The 17,575-nt window shown below is 65.0% G+C and overlaps 1 protein-coding gene and 1 long non-coding RNA gene across 2 annotated transcripts; both read right to left on the bottom strand.

The window, feature by feature from the left end:
• Window positions 1–356: 356 nt before the first annotated feature.
• Window positions 357–10,639, bottom strand: ELN (elastin). The gene is made up of 17 exons (XM_057367972.1): window positions 10,573–10,639; window positions 8,969–9,013; window positions 8,326–8,418; window positions 7,900–7,956; window positions 7,731–7,796; window positions 7,601–7,648; window positions 6,558–6,629; window positions 6,332–6,358; window positions 6,052–6,123; window positions 3,164–3,190; window positions 2,688–2,753; window positions 2,370–2,414; window positions 2,140–2,220; window positions 1,992–2,051; window positions 1,039–1,298; window positions 545–682; window positions 357–461 (listed from the first exon to the last, which is right to left on the bottom strand). The coding sequence occupies exons 1-17, from the start codon at window positions 10,637–10,639 to the stop codon at window positions 372–374; spliced, it is 1,314 nt and encodes a 437-aa protein (XP_057223955.1). The 3' UTR covers window positions 357–371.
• Window positions 10,640–10,785: 146 nt separating this feature from the next.
• LOC130574623 (uncharacterized) lies at window positions 10,786–17,389 on the bottom strand. The gene is made up of 3 exons (XR_008965447.1): window positions 17,185–17,389; window positions 11,220–11,270; window positions 10,786–10,813 (listed from the first exon to the last, which is right to left on the bottom strand). It is a non-coding gene; the product is annotated as an uncharacterized LOC130574623 (long non-coding RNA).
• Between the last annotated feature and the right edge of the window lie 186 nt (window positions 17,390–17,575).

Genomic DNA, 17,575 nt, shown 5'->3' with positions numbered 1-17,575 from the left:
GGTTATTCCTGCTGGACACCTGGGTTTTGCTAGACCCACTTGGATGCACTTTATGGATCCCACCAGGTTTTGGAGGGCAGTGACACAGGGTGGGGTCCTTTGGCCAGGGATSTCTGCTCTAATGGCAGCAAGGCTGGGTCAATGGCTGCTAGATCCTGTGTCAGGTCTGCTGCTGGGAAATAGATTTGGTACAAAATCCTAGAATTCAGATCAAGTCCAAAGGCATTCACACCCACAATGCTGCCTGGAGAAACCCTGGAAAGGGAGGAGRTTCTGCCCMGGAKAAGMAGKCRGGAGCCGGGCTGAGTGTTCCCCATTCCCCCTCAGGAGTGACCCCAGGGGACACCCCCTGCCTGGGCACCCCCCRTGTTTCAGGGTGGGCAGGGGTCCCGGGGTTGAGTCCCCCACGCTGCACGTACCGTATTTAGCTGCCTTTGCTGCTGCTGCTGCCGATGGCACYCCTGGGGACAAGGRAGACAGGGACCCTCAGCCACCAYGGCCCTGCTGAGCYRGACCRTGGGGACAGGGCTCCTGGGACAGTCACCTGCCACCCCGGGGACACCTGCGACACCGGGCACYGCCCCGGGGACGCCTCCGACACCGGGCACCAATCCGGGGACGCCTCCGACGCCGGGCACGAGGCCGGGGACRCCRCCRACACCAACACCGGGAACTCCAGCACCTGCAGGGAACCAGAGGGGACGAGTCAGAGCTGCAGGGACAGCACAAAGGTGGCACCTGCCATGGCTCTGCCTCATCATTGTGTCCTGGAGAGCAGAGCATCCACGGCCTCATCCAGGACAGACCCCAGCGGSGCAGGGCACKGATGACTGGACCGTTTCAGAAAGCTGGATGTGTTTCTGAACCCCACCAAGGTTTTGGAGGGCCGTGACACTGGGCAGGTGTCCCTTTGCCAGGGATCTCTGCCCTAATGACAGCAAGGCTGAGCCCTCGGGCATGAGATCCTGTGCCAGGTCTGCTCCTGGCAAAGAAAACCCAACAATTCATTTTGAATCTAAACCCATGAGCTGCACGTACCGTACTTAGCTGCCTTTGCTGCTGCTGCCGCCGACGGCACYCCTGGGGACAAGGGAGACAGGGACCCTCAGCCACCACGGCCCTGCTGAGCTGGACCGTGGGGACAGGGCTCCTGGGACAGTCACCTGCCACCCCGGGGACACCTGCGACACCGGGCACCGCCCCGGGGACACCTCCGACACCGGGCACCAATCCGGGGACGCCTCCRACGCCGGGCACGAGSCCGGGGACACCTCCCACTCCAGGCACCGCCCCTGGAGCTGGAGGGAAGCAGAWCAGTTGAGAAAACACCACAAACCCCCCACTCTGCCACTGCTGGGACACTGTGTGTCCCAGGCTCACAGGAAACTCCGGAGCACCGGCTCTGTCGTGGGCTCCATGCTTCCTTAAGCAGCTTCTCAGGGAATCTGGGATGCGCCCGGGATTTTGACTCCCATCTCCCTACACCCATCAGGGCTGTCGATCCCACCTGGCCACCCGGGATCTTGGGGACTCCCACGGTCCCCCAAGGCTGTGGCTGTCCATCCCAGCTGCCCCAGGGCTGGCATGTTTYCCCCAAAGCTCCAATGAGTGGTTTCCTACTCCCTTTTCTCCTACAGAGCAGCCGAGGAGGGGAGCAGAGGAGATGAGCATCACTGGGAGCAGCCCTGCACTGGGGGAAGGACGGCTCAGCAMAGTCACCGTGTCCCCGGACACCCCGCTGGCACCTGGCACAGCCAACCCACGTCTCACGGAGGAACCGCACACGACGGGCATGCTCTACCCCGTGCCAGGCTGCTGCGTCCCCAGGGGCCCTCAGCCCTTTGTCACTGCTGGAGCCGGGACAGGGGGCTGGGAGAGCACCCCAGGGGTAGGATAGGAGCTGCTGGGGCAGGTGGTGCAGCCATGCAGCTCTGGCACCGATGCGCGGCTCTTCCCTGTCCCGAGACCTGCCCGAGGCAGCGGGAACTCACCAAAAGCTCCCGCCTTCGCCGCTGCCTTCGCCGCTGCCGCTGCCGCTGCGGGCCCTCCGACTGCCAGGATAGCGGAGAGAGTCAGGGGTGTGGGACAGGGGAAGGAGCCCCTCCCCGAGCCCCAGGGCACAGCCCTCCCACGCCTCACCCCCAACTCCAGGGATAGCGCCGACTCCGACACCGGGTGCGACTCCCGGGATGCCGCCAACGCCGGGCAAGACTCCGGCTCCTGCCGCAGGGGAGAACACGGTCAGCCCGAGGATGCGGGGACACCACCGGCATTCCCGGGGCTGGGASGGAGGGAASGAAGCAGGGAGGGGAGGAAGCGGCTCCCCTCTGCGGAGATGGGTGGGGTTTGTGCCGCGGAGGGCGACTCACCAAGTTTCGCTGCTGCCTTTGCTGCTGCCGCCTGTGCTCCGACCCCTGCGGAGGGACACGGGCAKCCACTTAGGTCCCCAGACCATTCCCACCTCAGCCCCCCCACCCCACAGGGACCCTGGGGACCGGGCACTCCTGCCAGCATCTGTCCCACTCCRCCCTGGGAGGTGATGCTCCTCTCCAGACTGTCCCTGTGGTCTCCAGACAGCCAGGCAGTGCCCAGCGCCCCATGCAGGGGCCAGTGAACTGACAGGGTGCCCGGTCCCCTGCCATGCCCGTSCGAGCCACCCATCTTGGGGCTGCAGGATCAGAGTGTACCTGTCCCGGTGGGGTATCCTGCCTTTCCTGCCAGGATGCCGGCTCCTATCCCGCCGGGCCTGATGCCTGCAATCATAACACAGCAGCAGGGCTGGGTCAGGCACCGGCCAGGGAACAGACAGCGAGACAGGAGCAGCTCCCTCGGATCTCCTCCCCCTGGCGCCGGAGGATGCGAGGGGATGCCAAAGCCAGCTCCTCCCCACTTGAGTTCCCAGTTCCAAACATCCCTGTCTGGAGCTGGAGTGGCTCAGGATGTATCCTATGGATTAACATCTCCCAGCCTCGTGGCACAGGGTGCCAGAACAGTCTGCCAGGCAGGTCTGCAGCCATGGGCAAGGCACTTGGTCCCCAAGGGACCATCTTGCCCTGGGGATGTCCCTCACGCCACCCCAAGGGTCGATGGCCACAAGGTCGCGGTGGCAGCCAATAGGGCCACAAGGAGTGAGGACACCAACATTCACCAAGGGGCAGCTTACCATTGGTGTAGGGCAGTCCATAACCACCTGGGAACAAGAGGAGAGGAGAGAAGGGAGGTTAGCACATGGCTGCTGCCAGCTGGGTCCCCTTAGCCACACGGCATAGCCCCACTCTGCTGGGGCTGTGCAGCACGAGCCCCGGTGGCTCCTTCCACGGTGACAGGGAATCCTCCAGGATACAAACCCCCGTGGTGGAGCTGGCCCAGGAGATGCTGTTCTCCCTCACCTTGGAAGCAGTGACTGATAGAGCCGCCCCCTCTGAGCCCTGGCCGAGGGCTGTGGCGCCTGAGGCTGGTTCTGCAGGAGCCTCCCATGACCCCACTCCAGCGAGGGGTCCCCCGGGAGCCCCGCGGCAAGAGCTGTACCCATCTGGCTGCACCCTGGCCAGYTCCAAAGGAAAGGTTTTAATTGGAATCAGGGCTTGGGAGCCTCGGCTGAAACGTGACCTCGTTAGGAGGTCGGTGCGAAGAGATGGGGAGGGATTATGAGCTGGAAGGGAAACGTCTCCTTGCGAAAGAGCCGGGTCGCAGCACTGGGAATGGCGCGGGGATGCCCCAACTCGGTGGGGACCGTGGGCTCGGGAGGCAGCAGCTCCAGCTCCCATCACTGCTGGCAGCAGCCYGAGGCCACGGGCTGCCACATTCCTGCTGGGGACACCTCGAGCTGCACGCAGGGTGGGGGCGTCTCCCAGCGAGGGGGCCCCCAGTGGGYAGGGAGGCGGCTGCCTGCAGCCAGGATGGAATTACTCATGGCACAGCATCTCCCGGAGCACTGGGCGCCGTCCCCTCCCAGCAGCCAGCATGTGCGGACCAGATTTCCCTCCGTGCTGCCGGGCTGTCCCGTGGTGTCCCACACCAGCACAGCGGTGCTGCAAGGCAGAGGCTCCCCGGGAGCTGTGCCGGGTGTCCCCACCTTGAGGGCCACCCTTGCCCATCCTGGAGCACCTAGTCAGCACCTCGCTCACCCCACAGCTGGCAAAGGGGTGACACACGCAGAGGGGACTCCAAGGGCCAGAAGTCCCAGCCTTGGGTCTCCAAGGATTTTGCCGGGTCCAATGCAGCTCCACACCACCCCCAGCTGGAAGGGAAATGAGCCCCTCCCTCAGGGGCTGGGCCCGTGGGGATGTCCCTCACTGCCAGGGGGACTCAGGCCGATGGACACCCTGGGAAGGGCTCTGCACAAACTGGTGTCACCCAAGCACAGTGGTCCCCATCCCTACATCATCAACAGGACTTTGATCTCAGCCATAGCTTCAGGCTGAGCCCCCAGCAAGGTGGGTGACCCAGGGTCACCTCCTGAGTGGGGACAGCACAGGAGAAAATCATTGAAAGAGATGACTTTCCACTGAAAGCGTCATTTGTCCCACTGTCCCCTTATCACCTCTCAACCCGGAGCTACTGCAGCAGGGCCAGGGCAGGGGACACCCCATGTGTGACAGTCCTGGATCCCCCTGCAACACCAACACCAGAGCCTCCACAGCCAGGGCACTCTGACCCTGCTCTGCCAGCCCCAGGCCTTTAGAGGTGCCAAACCGGCCCCAGGAAGGTCTGGGGTGCCCAGTAAAACCCAGCTGGGGCCACCACCACTGTCCTGCTGGTCCCTGCACCCACAGGGCTCCCTGGCCATGGGGGCCGTGTCCTCCCCTGATACATTTGGTGAGGGTTGCCTGTGAGGGGGTTCAGGCTGGGTGGCCGGTCTGGGCTGTGGGTCAGCACTGGGATGGAGCCAGGCACAGCTGGCAGCGAGCTCTGCACCCCGGGCACCCCGGGCAAGGCACTTCGGGGCTGGGACCCCAATGGGATCCACCAGCAGCAGGGCCGAGTCTCCTTAGGGATCACAACCCTGCTGCAGGTGAGGAAAACAGAGCGGGCCAGGGACTCCTGACACTGTTGAAGCTACCAGGGCTGGAGCCAGGCTGGGACGGGCCAGGCCAGGCTGGGATGGGCCTGAATGAGCCAGGCCAGGATGGGCCTGAATGAGCCAGGCCAGGATGGGCCTGAGTGAGCCAGGCCAGGATGGGCCGGGCCAGGATGAGCCGGGCCAGGATGGGATAGGCCAGGCTGGGATGTGCTTCCCTGGCTAAGGCTCTCCTGCCTCCAGCAACTTGTTTGGGTGAGGGGGGAAATGCCCRTGGATCTCCAATGCACTCCTCAGCACCCCAGGGCAGGGGCCCGGCTCAGATGTGGCTGTCCTCCTCCTCCTYGGGTCACACTGGGGAGCAGTGAAATGGCAGTGTGGCCCTTGGAGGGCACCGAACCTGCCATTGTCCCTCCGTGGGCATGGGTGCCTGGGGACAGGCAGGCCTGGCACTCAGCACAGGGCTGCGAGGGGAAGGTGCCCAGGCAGCCTGGGCTGGGAAGGGGTGCTGAACTCCCTGGGCTGCCCTGGGCTGGGACTGAGCCTTGTCCAGGCAGGCAGTGAGGAGGGAGACCTGCCTGGAGCCCCYGCTGGCCTCGGCTCCAGCTCCTTGAGCTCAGACACCTGGCCCAGAGGAATGCCCAGCACAACCCCTGGAGCCACAGAAACCAGACTGTCCCTTCAAGGGCTCTKCCTGGTGCCAGCAGGAGCTGGCAGGGACACCCCAGGGTGGTCTGACCCCAAGTGTGTCCCCAGAAYGTGACCCTTCCTACCTTACATCAGCTGGAGAGAGGCACAGCTTTGTCCACATGAGCAGGGGGCAAGTCCAGGGGCACCACCCTGGCAGCTGGGCTGCCCCAGACAGGGCACAGCGGAGCCCCTGGCTCTGTCCTGCTGTCCCAGGGCCAGCACAGGCCTGCCAGGTCCGGGGGACCCGTGGGCACCGCGCCTGGGCCCCAGGGAACGGCGGGTCCTTGTCCTGACACTGCTGGGGATCATTGACCCGCAGCCCCGCCGGCTGTGGCGCTTACCTGGGAGCTTAGGAGCTTTGATGGGATACCCCAGAGGGACTCCGGGCTGCTGACCTCCAAAACCTCCCAGTCCTGCAAAGCCAACAGCAGACTCTCACCTGGAGCCCGYGCCACGGCTGCCAGCGGTCCTGCAGGGAGGGCAGCGCCCCAGGGCACCCCTGGAGAGCAGAGCAGGGGGYGTGGGGAGCCCTGAGGCATCTTCTGGTGTGGGGAGACCATGGCTGTGAGCAGCAGGCTGGGGAAGGAAGAGAAGGACAGGCAARAGGGACGGGACACTCACCAGGGATTCCTCCAAAGGCTCCAACTCCTGAAAGGAAGCACAGAGATGCCTGGGTGAGCCCTGGGCTGGTCTTGGAGGCCCCAGTTAGCCTGAGCGGGTTCAACTGCAGCTTGGCTTCGCTGCCAAACGCCCTGTAGGGCTCTGATCCCAAAGGATGGGCTGGGGGGCCAAGTTGGATCCTGCCCTGAGCCCACCCCAGGGCTCCTGGAGGGCTCAGGGRACCTACCTGGTGCTTTAGGCTTGACTCCAGCTCCAGTGGGCACTCCGGGCAGCACCCCCACRCCAGGGAAGCGAACACCTGGGCACAGACCAGAGCRTGAGCTGGGGCCTCRTCATGTCACTGYCACCCAGGGCCCCAGACCCCAAAAYCMTGTCACCCAGGACAGCCTCCTCCTCGGCGGCTTGCAGGGACCCCCTGTGCCAGCCTGCCTGCCCCTCCAGTTGCAGGGCAGGGTTTGCTCCCGGCCTGAAGCTGCCCAGGAGCAGACTGGGAGCCTGCAGGGACTATGGCACTGGAGAGGGGTCCTGCTGGTGACAGCAAACCCCACCCGGGCCTGGGCAGCGCTCTCTGCCATGGCGATGCTCAGTGGCCTGTGGCCAGCTGGGGCTCTCCAGCCCTCCAGGAGCAACAGACAGTGTTTTAGCCTTGCAGTCGTTTGGGTTGGATTTTTGGGTTTTGAGTTTCCTTTTGGTTGGGGTTTTTTTTCCCCCTCTTACAAATGTCTTTCATTATAACTCGAGCGTTCTCAGACATGGAAAAGACATTCCTGACCAGCAACACACTTCGGACAGTGTCGAAACATCTTGTTTTCACAAGTTTTCCTCCCCCAAATTACTTTGCACTGAGGAATTCCTCTCTCCCGCCACCTCCTCCCCCTCCTTCCCACGCCGCCAGCCCTGGMGGCTGTGCCAGCTCCTCTCCTAGAGCTGGTGCCGCCTGCTCCCGCCAAGCTTGGCACAGGACAGGGGTGCCGGGTCCCCCCATGCCTTTGGCACGGTGGAAATGTCACTGTGACCTCAGCCAAGGAGTTTGGAAGCTGCAGGGAGCAGCGGGAGGCAGGGCAGGGTGCTCTGCCCATGGGGGTCCTGACACTGAGTGGAGATCCTCTCTGGGGTTGGGGTGCTGCTGGGTGGGTTGGGGACACCTTTGGKGRCTGAGGAGCTGMTGGGTGGGTTGGGGACACCTTTGGGGGTTGAGGTGCTGCTGGGTGTGGTGGGAACCCCCTGGGAGGTTGGGGTGCTGGCAGTGGGTGGGCACCCCCAGCTCACCTGCGCCGGGGAGCACACCGCCCGGAAAAGCTCCAGGAATCCCAGCACCTGCAGGCAGAAGAAAATCAGGGATGAGGAGCAGGGTGGAGTCGCTCCCCGCCCCGGCCCCGGCTCCGGGGCCGTCACCTACCTGGTATTTTAGGGGGTTTCCCTGCCGCGCCCAGGCCGGGCTGCACCGCGCCCGGTACCACGGCACCTGCGGGCAGCAGAGAGCCCTGAGCCCCGCGCCCGGTCCTGCCCTCCCGGGGGACAGCTCTGCCCCAGGCTCGGCTCTGCTGGGAGCGAGGGGCGTTTCCTACCTGTGGAGACCCCGAGGCCACCGGGACCAATTCCACCCACGCCTCCAATGCCAGCACCTGGGGGCATTGGGAACAGGGGTGTACCRGGGGTGCCACCACTGAGCTGCAGGCGGCTGGGACCAGGATTGCTCTTGGGGGCCAAGGGGACACCCTGAGGTAGTCCCAGGGGTGAGTCCCCCATGCTGGGCACAGGGAYCAGGCAGCTCTGTGCTCTCTGCTCCTGGAGACTCCGGTCTGGCCAATCCCCCCGTGTCCGGGTCCCTCCGAATCACCGGGAAGCCCAGTGAGAGCACCAGCTCCTACCTGCAGCCCCCGAATGCGGCTCCGGGGGGAAATCTGTGCCGGCTCAGCCTCCCAGGGGACACCGGGAGTCCCTGGGGGTGCCCGAGTCCCCGGACTGCCTTGCCCAGATCCCTCAGCACTCACCAGCTTTTGCAGCAGCCTTGAGCGCGGCGGCCGAGGCGGCTCCAGGGAACGCCCCTCCGGGGAAGGCACCTCCGGGGAACAGACCCGCAGCACCTGCAGCGAGAACAGCCAGCGTCAGAGTGCCCAAAAACAGCTGCCAGGAGGGTGTCATGCCCCCACGGTGGGCGCAGGGGGTGGTGGCTGCGGGGKCTGCGTGGCAGTGCCAGGACTGGCGTCAGGCTAAGCGAGGCGGCATTAGCAGGCGCTGCCCTGTCCTGCATCCCCCGAATTCTTACCCCCACCCATGCCCCACCTGGCACACTCAGCACCTGCCAGCCCTGCAGTGGGTGCTGACACCCCTGGAGACCCTGGCTGGCCACCTGCAGGCCCTGTCCCTCTGTTGCAGACCCTGCAGGGAYCCCAGTGCCACCTCTCCTGCAGGGTCACCCCACTGTGGCCGATGTCATCATGGTGGGCACCTCAGGGCTGCCYGTTGGGTGGCTGCAGTGCCACAGGCCTGGGAAGGGCACCCTGCCCAGATGGGAGCCACCCAGCAGGCTAYGGGCAGCCATGGAGATGGGGACAAGGGACGTGCTGTCCCTAAGTGGGGTCTCTGGGGACATGGCCCCAGGGATGGCCCGGAGYGGGGGTGGACAGTGCTCACCTGGCTGCAGGCCAAGGGGGCCGAGTCCCCCAAGTCCTCCGACCCCTGGAAAGAGAAGCGGGGTGAGGTAGGGGGTTGGCCCGGGCCCAGAGGAGCAGAGTCCCTGGGGCACCGTGGCACTGTGGCCGTTGGATGGGAGCACGGCCAGGGTCGGGCACAGGGACAGGTGATAAATGTCCTCGCCAGCACTCGAGTCCTGCATCCCGTCCCCTTCTGCCTCACCCACCCCCCACCCTGCCGGGCCACGAGAGGACGGAACCAAAATGTTTATGGCTGAGGAATGAGTCCCTGGGTCTGCGGCCAGCRCTGCCTTCCAACATCTGGGGCTCATCAGCCCTCGCTCCCTCCAGGCGCAAATTCCAGTGCCGCTGGCTCGGGGCGCGGACACCGCTCCGGCTGGGCCTTCGCGGCCGCCCCGCGTTTGGTTTTAATTACGCCCAAATAAAGGGCCTTGTTTTTCTTTCCACGAGCTGAAATCTGAGCAAACGGAGGCTGCCGGCCCCTGCCTCGGGCTGCAGCTCCCACTGCGCAGCCGAGCTGGCTCCAGGGGCTGGGGGCRTGGGGTGTCCCTGCCCTGGGCACAGCGGGGACCCCCAGGGTGGCATGGAGGGGACACCAGGGTCTGCCCAGAGGAGCATCTGTCCATGGGGATCAACAGGCACTGGGYACAGAGTGCCAGGACAARGGGGAATGGTTTGAACCAAGAGAGGAGACATTTAGATTCGATGTTAGAAGAAAATTCTCTGCTCAGAGGGTGGTGAGGCCTTGGCACATGTAGCCCAGAGAAGCTGTGATCGTTCCATCCCTGGCAGTGTCCAAGGCCAGGCTGGACAGGGCTTGGAGCCACCTGGGACTGTGGAAGGTGTCCCTGCCATGGCAGGGGGTGGCACTGGACGAGCTTTGAGGGCTTTCCAACTCAAGCTACTCTATGATTCCAGGATCTCCAGATGCTGCACATTCAGTCCCTGCWGGCCCAGGCTCGGTCCCTTCCAGCTGTGCATCCTCCTGCCAGCATCTCCCCTCTGTCCTGTGATGTCCCCTCTCCTCAGCATTCCTAGGCTAAGCAAAGCCCAGCATGGGCTGCAGGAGCCCCTTCAAAAGGTGCTCAGCTGCGATGGCAGGTGGGCGGAGGCACTGCCAGTTGCCCATCAGGACACTGGCATAGTGGGCACAGGGCTATGCATGTCCTGCAGGAGCTCTGGCACAGCTGTGCAGGCAGCAGCAGCCCAAAGGGTGGTTTGGGGGGCTGGGGACAGGGCAGCTCAGCTGTGCAGGCAGCAGCAGCCCCAAGGGTGGTTTGGGGGGCTGGGGGCAGAGGGCAGCGTGCCGAAGCAGGGGGTGAGGGAGGGAGGCTCCTGGAGGCTGCGGCAAAGTGAGTGTGGCAGGGTGAGTGTGGCAGGGTGAGTGTGGTAGGGTCAGTGTGGCACGGTCAGTGTGGCTGGGTCAGCGTGGCAGGGTCACTGTGGCAGGGCAGGGCAGAGCTGGCTGTGCCTCAGCCACGGGACCCCTTTGCCCTGTGGGAGGCATGAGGGCAGCAGTGGCTGGGAAATCTCCCGGCCACGGGCATGGCTGGAGGTGCTGAGAGCCAAAGAAAGGTTTCTTACCTGGTTTGGGAGGTTTTCCTGCAGCYCCGAGTCCTAGGGGAGAGCGATGGACAGGGGTCAGAGCCATGGTGCCTCCGAGCAGCCCCGGGCAGGGGGGCACGTGTGGCACAGGGCCCGCCTGGTGGCACAGCCCCTGCCCAGCACAGGGCGGCTCTGCCGGGTGTCCTGCCCCGCTCTCCTGGGCACCGCCTGGGCACGGCATCCCAGCACTCACCTGCTCCCAAACCTCCGAGTCCAGCACCTGTGAGCAACAGCACAGTCTGAGCGCTGCCCCCGGGGGCATTCAGCACCCACCCAGACTCCCGGGATCCCTGAGAGGTGGAGAGGGTCACAAGGGTGCAAAGAGGTGGCCATCCCCCGTGGGATGTCCCCAAGCTTTTGGCTGCAGCTCTAGGGAGAAGCTGTGACCTCTGAGCACCTCCGGTGGCCAAGGCTGGGCTAGGGGCCCCCAGRGTAGGTCTGGTACTGCCACCCAGTCCTGTCCCCACACCGTGGGGCTGATGCTGAGTCCATGCTGGGCAGCCAGACTGGGTGTCCCTCTGTCACCTGATCCCAGATGTCTCAGAGGCATTCAGGGCCCGCCCTGGCACCTGCCCATCCTTGCAAACAGGGTGATGCCCCCTCCCGGTGTGCCTGGGGGCCCTTACCTGGGAAGAAGCCTGCTCCGGGGACTCCTCCGGGGATAGCACCAGGGACCCCTGCAGGAGAAGAGAGCCTCGTTAGAATCCCCCAGGAGCCCAAGGCAGGGGATGGGAGGCACCTCCTGCTGCTCCCTGCACAGTGATTGGCAGGTGGAGGGCAGGGCCCTGCCTTGCCTTGTGTCCCTGTGACCCCAGGGTGACAGCGGTGACAGGGCTGGGAGGTGCCCCGGCTGGGAGCCAGGGATGGCACCTGCAGGGGAAGGAGGGACATGGGGCTGGCTGCTGTTCAGCTTTGTCCCCAAACCCTGCCCCACACCACAGCCAGGSCTGTCTCTGTCCTCTGCAGTTTCACGTGGCTCTGGGGGTGGGTGGAGGCGTGGCCGTGTCCGTGGGGCTGTCCCAGTTCATCCCACAGCCTTTGCGGGTGGGCTGGGGACACAGGGGRACTGCAGGGCAGAGGGAAGCTCCACCCCTTGCAGCGGGGGAGGGGTCGTGGGGGGTTTGCAGGACAGAGCCGGGCGGGGGGGCTGCCGGGAGCCGGAGGGGCTGCTGTGGCCACAGTCCCTGTGGGAAGCTGCAGCCAGCCCTGATGCCACTGGGAATGGACTGCGGGAGGAAGGGCACTGGGGACACTCTGGGGGCATGACCTGAGGACCTGCAGTGACCTCCCAGCACCCCTGCCTGGCTGGGGGGGACCCAGCACCCAGGAGTGGGGTGGATACAATGGCACAGCCCTGGCAGCACCCCCGCGGGCTGGGCAGTGTCCGAGGGCTGGGCAGTGTCCGTGGGCTGGGCAGTGTCCGTGGGCTGGGCAATGCCTGGGGGATGGGCAGTGTCCGGGGGCTGGGCAGTGCCCGAGGGCTGGGCAGTGTCCGGGGGCTGGGCAGTGCCCGAGGGCTGGGCAGTGTCCGAGGGCTGGGCAATGTCCGGAAGCTGGGCAGTGTCCGTGGGCTGGGCAGTGCCCGGGGGCTGGGCAGTGTCCGTGGGCTGGGCAATGCCTGGGGGATGGGCAGTGTCCGGGGGCTGGGCAGTTTCCGTGGGCTGGGCAGTGCCCGGGGGCTGGGCAGGTTGTACCAGAGCCCGCGGGGGACACACAGGTGGCAGGGCTGGCACATCACGGTGAGGGCACATTGTGCTGCACGTCCCCATCACAGATGTGGGGCAAACTCTGGGGGTCCCCCCTCACTGTGCCCCCAACCTCTGCTGTGCCTCACCAGGGTGTCCCCTGGGCCCTGCCCACGTGTGTCCCCCACCCTGAGCACCTGGAACAGACCTCCCCAGTCCCCTGCAGAGATGCCCTGAGATGCCCTGGGCTGTCAGGASACACCCGTGTGTGACACGGCTCTGRGGCTGCGCGAGCACAGGAGGTGTTGAGACACCAGGGGCAGGACARGACACTCTGGGGCGGCCCAGGGATGGGGGACAGGGATGCGGGGAGGGGCCCGTGCCAGGACCCATCACACAGCCCCAAAGAGTGGGGCCAGCCCTGCGCCCCACAATGTCCCCTCCCGAGGTTCCGCCGGTGTCCCTCGAAGGGGACAGGAAGGGACACATTCCCCGCCTACACCGCCACCGCAGCTCGGATAAAAACAGCCCCAGCTCCTTCCTCGCCTCCAAACAAACTCCAAGCGACCGCACACCACCAGCTCTCCCCTCCCAGCCCCACTGGGAGCCGGTGCCGAGGAGTGGCCAGGGGACCCCACGGAACGGCCAGGGACCCCCACGGCATAGCCGGGGACCGTCCCCCACCCAGGAGAAGATGCTCAGCGCCCATCATGCTCCCAGTGCTGGCTCCCAGGCAAGGTTCCCAGTGCTGGGGTGACAATGGGGGACCCGGGCTGACCTCCTCTATGCCTCTGTCATCCTGTGCCAGCACTCCCTGATGGAGACCCCTGGGGAAGCTGGGATGAGGCAGGATTTCTCACTGTGTCCCTGTAGTTGGTGGGGACCCTGGAAACGTCCAGGTGTCACCTGCCCAAAGCCACAGCTGCCAAACCAAGCCCATCATCATCATCATCATCATCATCATCATCATCATCATCATCATCATCACCACCCTCCTAGGGCACTAGGGATCCTCGCAGAAGGGTCCCACTGTGGTGACCCTGTCCCTGGCATCCCCCAGGCACCATCCCAGAGCCAGGGCACTGCGCTCATCCCCAGTGCCTGGCCAGTTTTGGGAGGATTGCCCCATCTGCCACATCTGTGGCCAGGATCAGGAGGTGGAGGGGGTCAGCAAGGCCTGGCAGGAGATGGGATGGCCTGGAGGCACTGGGATGGGTGKCTGGGTGATGGTGCCAAGTGGCTTTGGGGGGACAAACCTTTCCCTCAGGAGCTGCCCCTGAGCAGCTCTGCTGCCGGGCTCTGCTGCCAGGCTCTGCACTGCCCTGAAGCTCCTTCCCCAGCTGCTTGCCCTCACCCAGCTCAGGGCTGTTCCCTGCTGCAGGCACTGCCGGGGGGTTTCTCCAAATCTCCCCAGCATACCCAGTGCCTCYCCTGGCAGCACCACCGACACAGGTGTCAGTGACAGCCCACACACAGTGACACTGTGACCACACTGGGCTCTGGCCATCGCTCTCTGGCCATCTCTGTYCATGCCCAGCCTCAGGGGCAGCAGCTCCCAGCCCAGTTTGGGGTCTGCATGCTCCATTTGTCTTCTCCACCCGTTCCCTTGGCACATCAGGGAAGGGGAAACTGAGTCAGCATCTTCCCAGCACTGGAGGAGCTCTGTGCTGCCYCTGCTCCGAGCCTGCAGAGCCCTGGGAAGGGGATTTTCCTGGGCTCCCAGCCTGCCTCCTGTSCTGGGCTGGCTGTGAGCCCACATCCCCCCAGGGATGGCTTCTCAGTGAGGGGAGAATCGGCACTGCTCTCATGCGGCCCCGGCTGTGGTGGGGATTGAGCCACGGAGGTGCCCAGGATCTGGTTGGAGTGTCCCTGTGCACAGGAACGGGATGTTTCCCCCCAGCTGCATCCACAGGTGCGGATATCGGCGCTGTTCCGCTGCCGCCGCTGCTTCCCATCCCCTTTGGATCGGCCGCGCCGTTTCTGGACGCACCGCGGCTTCAGCTCCTTTCTCAGGCCAGGAACACAGAGCATTTCTGTTCTGTGGGTTCTGAGACCAGGCTGAAAAAAGCACCACAGGGCACCCCRGTACCGCGCCCCGGCTCTGCGCCCGCGGGCACCCGCTCCCGGAGGAGCCTCAGCGCRAAACCACCAACATTTCCTCTCTTCCCTCATTCCGCTGTTTGCTTTTTCTTGGGAGAAAGTTATGGAAACATTCAGTCTCCAAGCGACTTTGAAGCTACGCTGCATCCTGGGCCGAGCTCGCTGGTAGCAGCTCGGGGGGAGCGGGGGGGCTGTGCCGGGGCCTGGCTCCTCTCCAGCCCCCCCGAAGCTCCGGCTTTCATCTCCGAGCTCCGGCGGCCGCCTGCGCCCYGCCAGTTGTGCGGGGAGGGAGCAGCCCCAGCAGGCCAGCGGCCGCCTCGGAAGGGGAGATGCCATCCCAGCCCCACCCTGGGGACTCTGCGTGTCCTTGGAGGGTCCCCACAGCACCGGGCTGGTGCCAGCACACCCCGTGGCTGCCTCTCTGCACCTACCCGAGCTGCGCCCCGTGGGCCCAGAGCCTGCGGGGCTGGCACCTCCCCGGGGTAGTGCCTCCTGAGGGTGTCACTGCCAGGGGATGTCACTCCACGCAGGAGAGGATGGATGCCCCAGGTGCTGGCACAGCCTGCCCTTGGCACCTTTAGGGACCCCACCAGCACCTTCCCCGCACAGTGACGGAGTCCCCATGGAGCCGGCACAGCTCTGTTCCCCAGGGACAGATCCCCAGGGGCTGATGSTGACCCACTACCAGGCTTTTCCTGAGTGCTGCCAGCTCAGTTCTTGGCACTGCTCTGAGGGGACAGTYTGGGTATGAACCCCTCAATGCTGGGATGTCTCAGGGGTCCCTCTCCTGCCAGGCTGGTTTGGAGCTGTGCTGGCAGCCAGTGCTGGAGGACACTGCCCTGAGTGCTCTCCAGGTGCCTCCCCAGCACCCTGGGATCCCCCTTCASCGTGCCACCGTGCCTCTGTGCCAGCATTGTCCCCACGGGCTGCTGTGCCAGGAGCAGGGATGAGACACCAGGCTGGGACACAGAGCCTGAGCTGGCCGGGCTGTGTCACACGGCTGGAACATAGAGACACTGCCCTATTCTCCATGGCCTAACCTTCTCCGGAGTCTTACCAGCACTGGGACCATCCCCAGGGTCAGGTCACCTCCTCTGGGAGCTGCTTCCGAAACCAGCAAACACCCCTGGGGACTGAGCCAGGCTATGGAGTACAGCCAACAGTCCCAAACTGCTCGGGAACTGGTGCAGGTGTCACCRGGGCTCCAAAGTCCTGCTGAGACTGTCCCAGCTGGCCAGGGCTTGAGGGATCAGAGCCACCAGGGTTCAGCAAGCCACTCTGGGGCATCAGTGCCAGAGATAGAGAGTGCCCAGGACTGAGCACGTCCCACCCAGCACCCTGAGCGGGATCAGGCACTGGCAGCAGCTCTGGGGTCCCGCTGCCAGCCCAGCCAGGGGCAGCCAGATCATGATCGGGGGCTGCAGGGCACAGGAGCTGTGGAGGACTCTGCCTGGTGACAGGTGGCCCAGCCTGTGGCTGCTCCGGTGCCCACCCAGCCCTGGCACTGCCCACGGGATCCTGCCCCCCTCCTGCTCCTGTCTTCCTCAGTCCTCTCTGTCTGATGAGCCCTGCACGACAGCCCCAGCACCGGCTCCATGGCCAGTGGTGGCTCTGCCATCACAGGCTCCCCATGGCCCGCCACCCGGCTCTCCAGAGGTGACTGTCCCATCCCTGGTGGTTCTGTCCCCTCCTCACAGCCCTCTGCCCAGCTTGGCCACTGCAGAGGGCTCCGAATCTGTTCTCAGCCTCCTGACCTGAACTTGAAACAGGGGCTGGTGACCAGGCAGGCACCTGCTGTGCTGTCCAGGCTGTGTCACACAGCTGGGGACACAGAGCCTGTGCTGGCCAGGCTGTGTCACACAGCTGGGGACACGGAGCCTGTACTGGCTGGGCTGTGTCACACGGCTGGGGCACAGACCCTGTGCTGGCCGGGCTGTGTCACACGGCTGGGACACAGACCCTGTGCTGGCCGGGCTGTGTCACACGGCTAGGACACAGACCCTGCATTGGCTGTCACCTCCCCTCCCCGGCCGCATGTGCTGCACCTGCGTGTGCGTGGGCTGGGGTGTCACACAGCCCTGGGACCGCGCTGGGGCAGGGACCCGACGCTCGTGGCACCAGCTCGATGAGGGCCCCCCGCACCCCCAGCCTGCGGTTCGGGTGGGTCGGGCCGCTGTGCAGCTGCAGCAGCCCCGGGGCTGTCGCGGCCACACACTGAGCAGCAGCTCGCACACAGCGACTGCGGGACGCTGCCACCCACCCGCCGCCCTCAGCCCCCGCTGCCATCGCACCGTGGGGTGACARTTGCCACCTCTCCCGGCCACGCACTTGTAAGTCTCGTGGGAGTTTGGTGGCCACCCCTGCTGTTCTGCCGGCGTGTTCCTGAGCCTTTCGTGCCTCCAAGCTTCTCATGTCCCCAAGCCTATCATGTCCCCAAGCCTCTGGTGTCCCCAAGCCTCTTAACGGGACACAACCCCGCAGCCTCCCCCTGACAAGTGCTTGGCGCAGCCGTGCCGTTACCGACTGTCCCGTGTCACCCCCCTCGGCCACATCCCATCCGGCCGGGCATGGCACAAACCACCCGCCGGTTTGGGGAGCAAAGAGCCCTCCGCGGAGATGGCACCCGGCGGGATGCCCACCCGCCCTGGATGTCCCCAGAGCAGCGCAAGGTGGGTGGCTGTCCCTGGCCGGGGCGAAGGGCTGCCCGGAGCTGAGAGGTGTCGCAGCCGCGGTGCCTGCGGAGGGTCCCCGCAGGACCGGAGCGAAGCGCTGCCCGGGGATCGGGAAGGAGCCTTTCATTCCTTACCTCCTTGCTGAGTAGCCGGGAGGATGGAGAGGAGGAGGAGGACTCCGGGGAGGAGGGGTGCAGCTGCCTGCCTTGCCATCTCTTGAAGCAATGCCCCCGTGCTCCCGCGGGCTGTGTGTTTTATCCCAGAGCTGCTTAATTGTTGCTTCCAAGGATGCGAGGGGAAGGGGAGGGGGGTGAGGAGGGGAGGGGATAAGGAGCGGGAGAGGGGGGAGAGAGGCACAGGACACTACGTCATGAGGAAAGGCCAAACACACACGAGCCTCTCCCGCCGATTGGGCTGGCTGCTCGGGGAGGGTTTTTTTTTTTTTTTTTCTTTTTTCTTTTTTTTTTTTTTTTTTTTTTTTTTTTTTTTTTTTCCTCACTATTTAAGCTTTTTTTTCTGTGATCC

This window comes from Malurus melanocephalus, unplaced genomic scaffold, assembly GCF_030028575.1.
Source record: "Malurus melanocephalus ecotype Western Australia unplaced genomic scaffold, MMel_1.1 scaffold_86, whole genome shotgun sequence".
NCBI classification, from domain to species: domain Eukaryota; kingdom Metazoa; phylum Chordata; class Aves; order Passeriformes; family Maluridae; genus Malurus; species Malurus melanocephalus.
The sequence above is the reverse complement of the archived record's forward strand: the minus strand, read 5'-3'. Positions and strand labels throughout refer to the sequence as shown.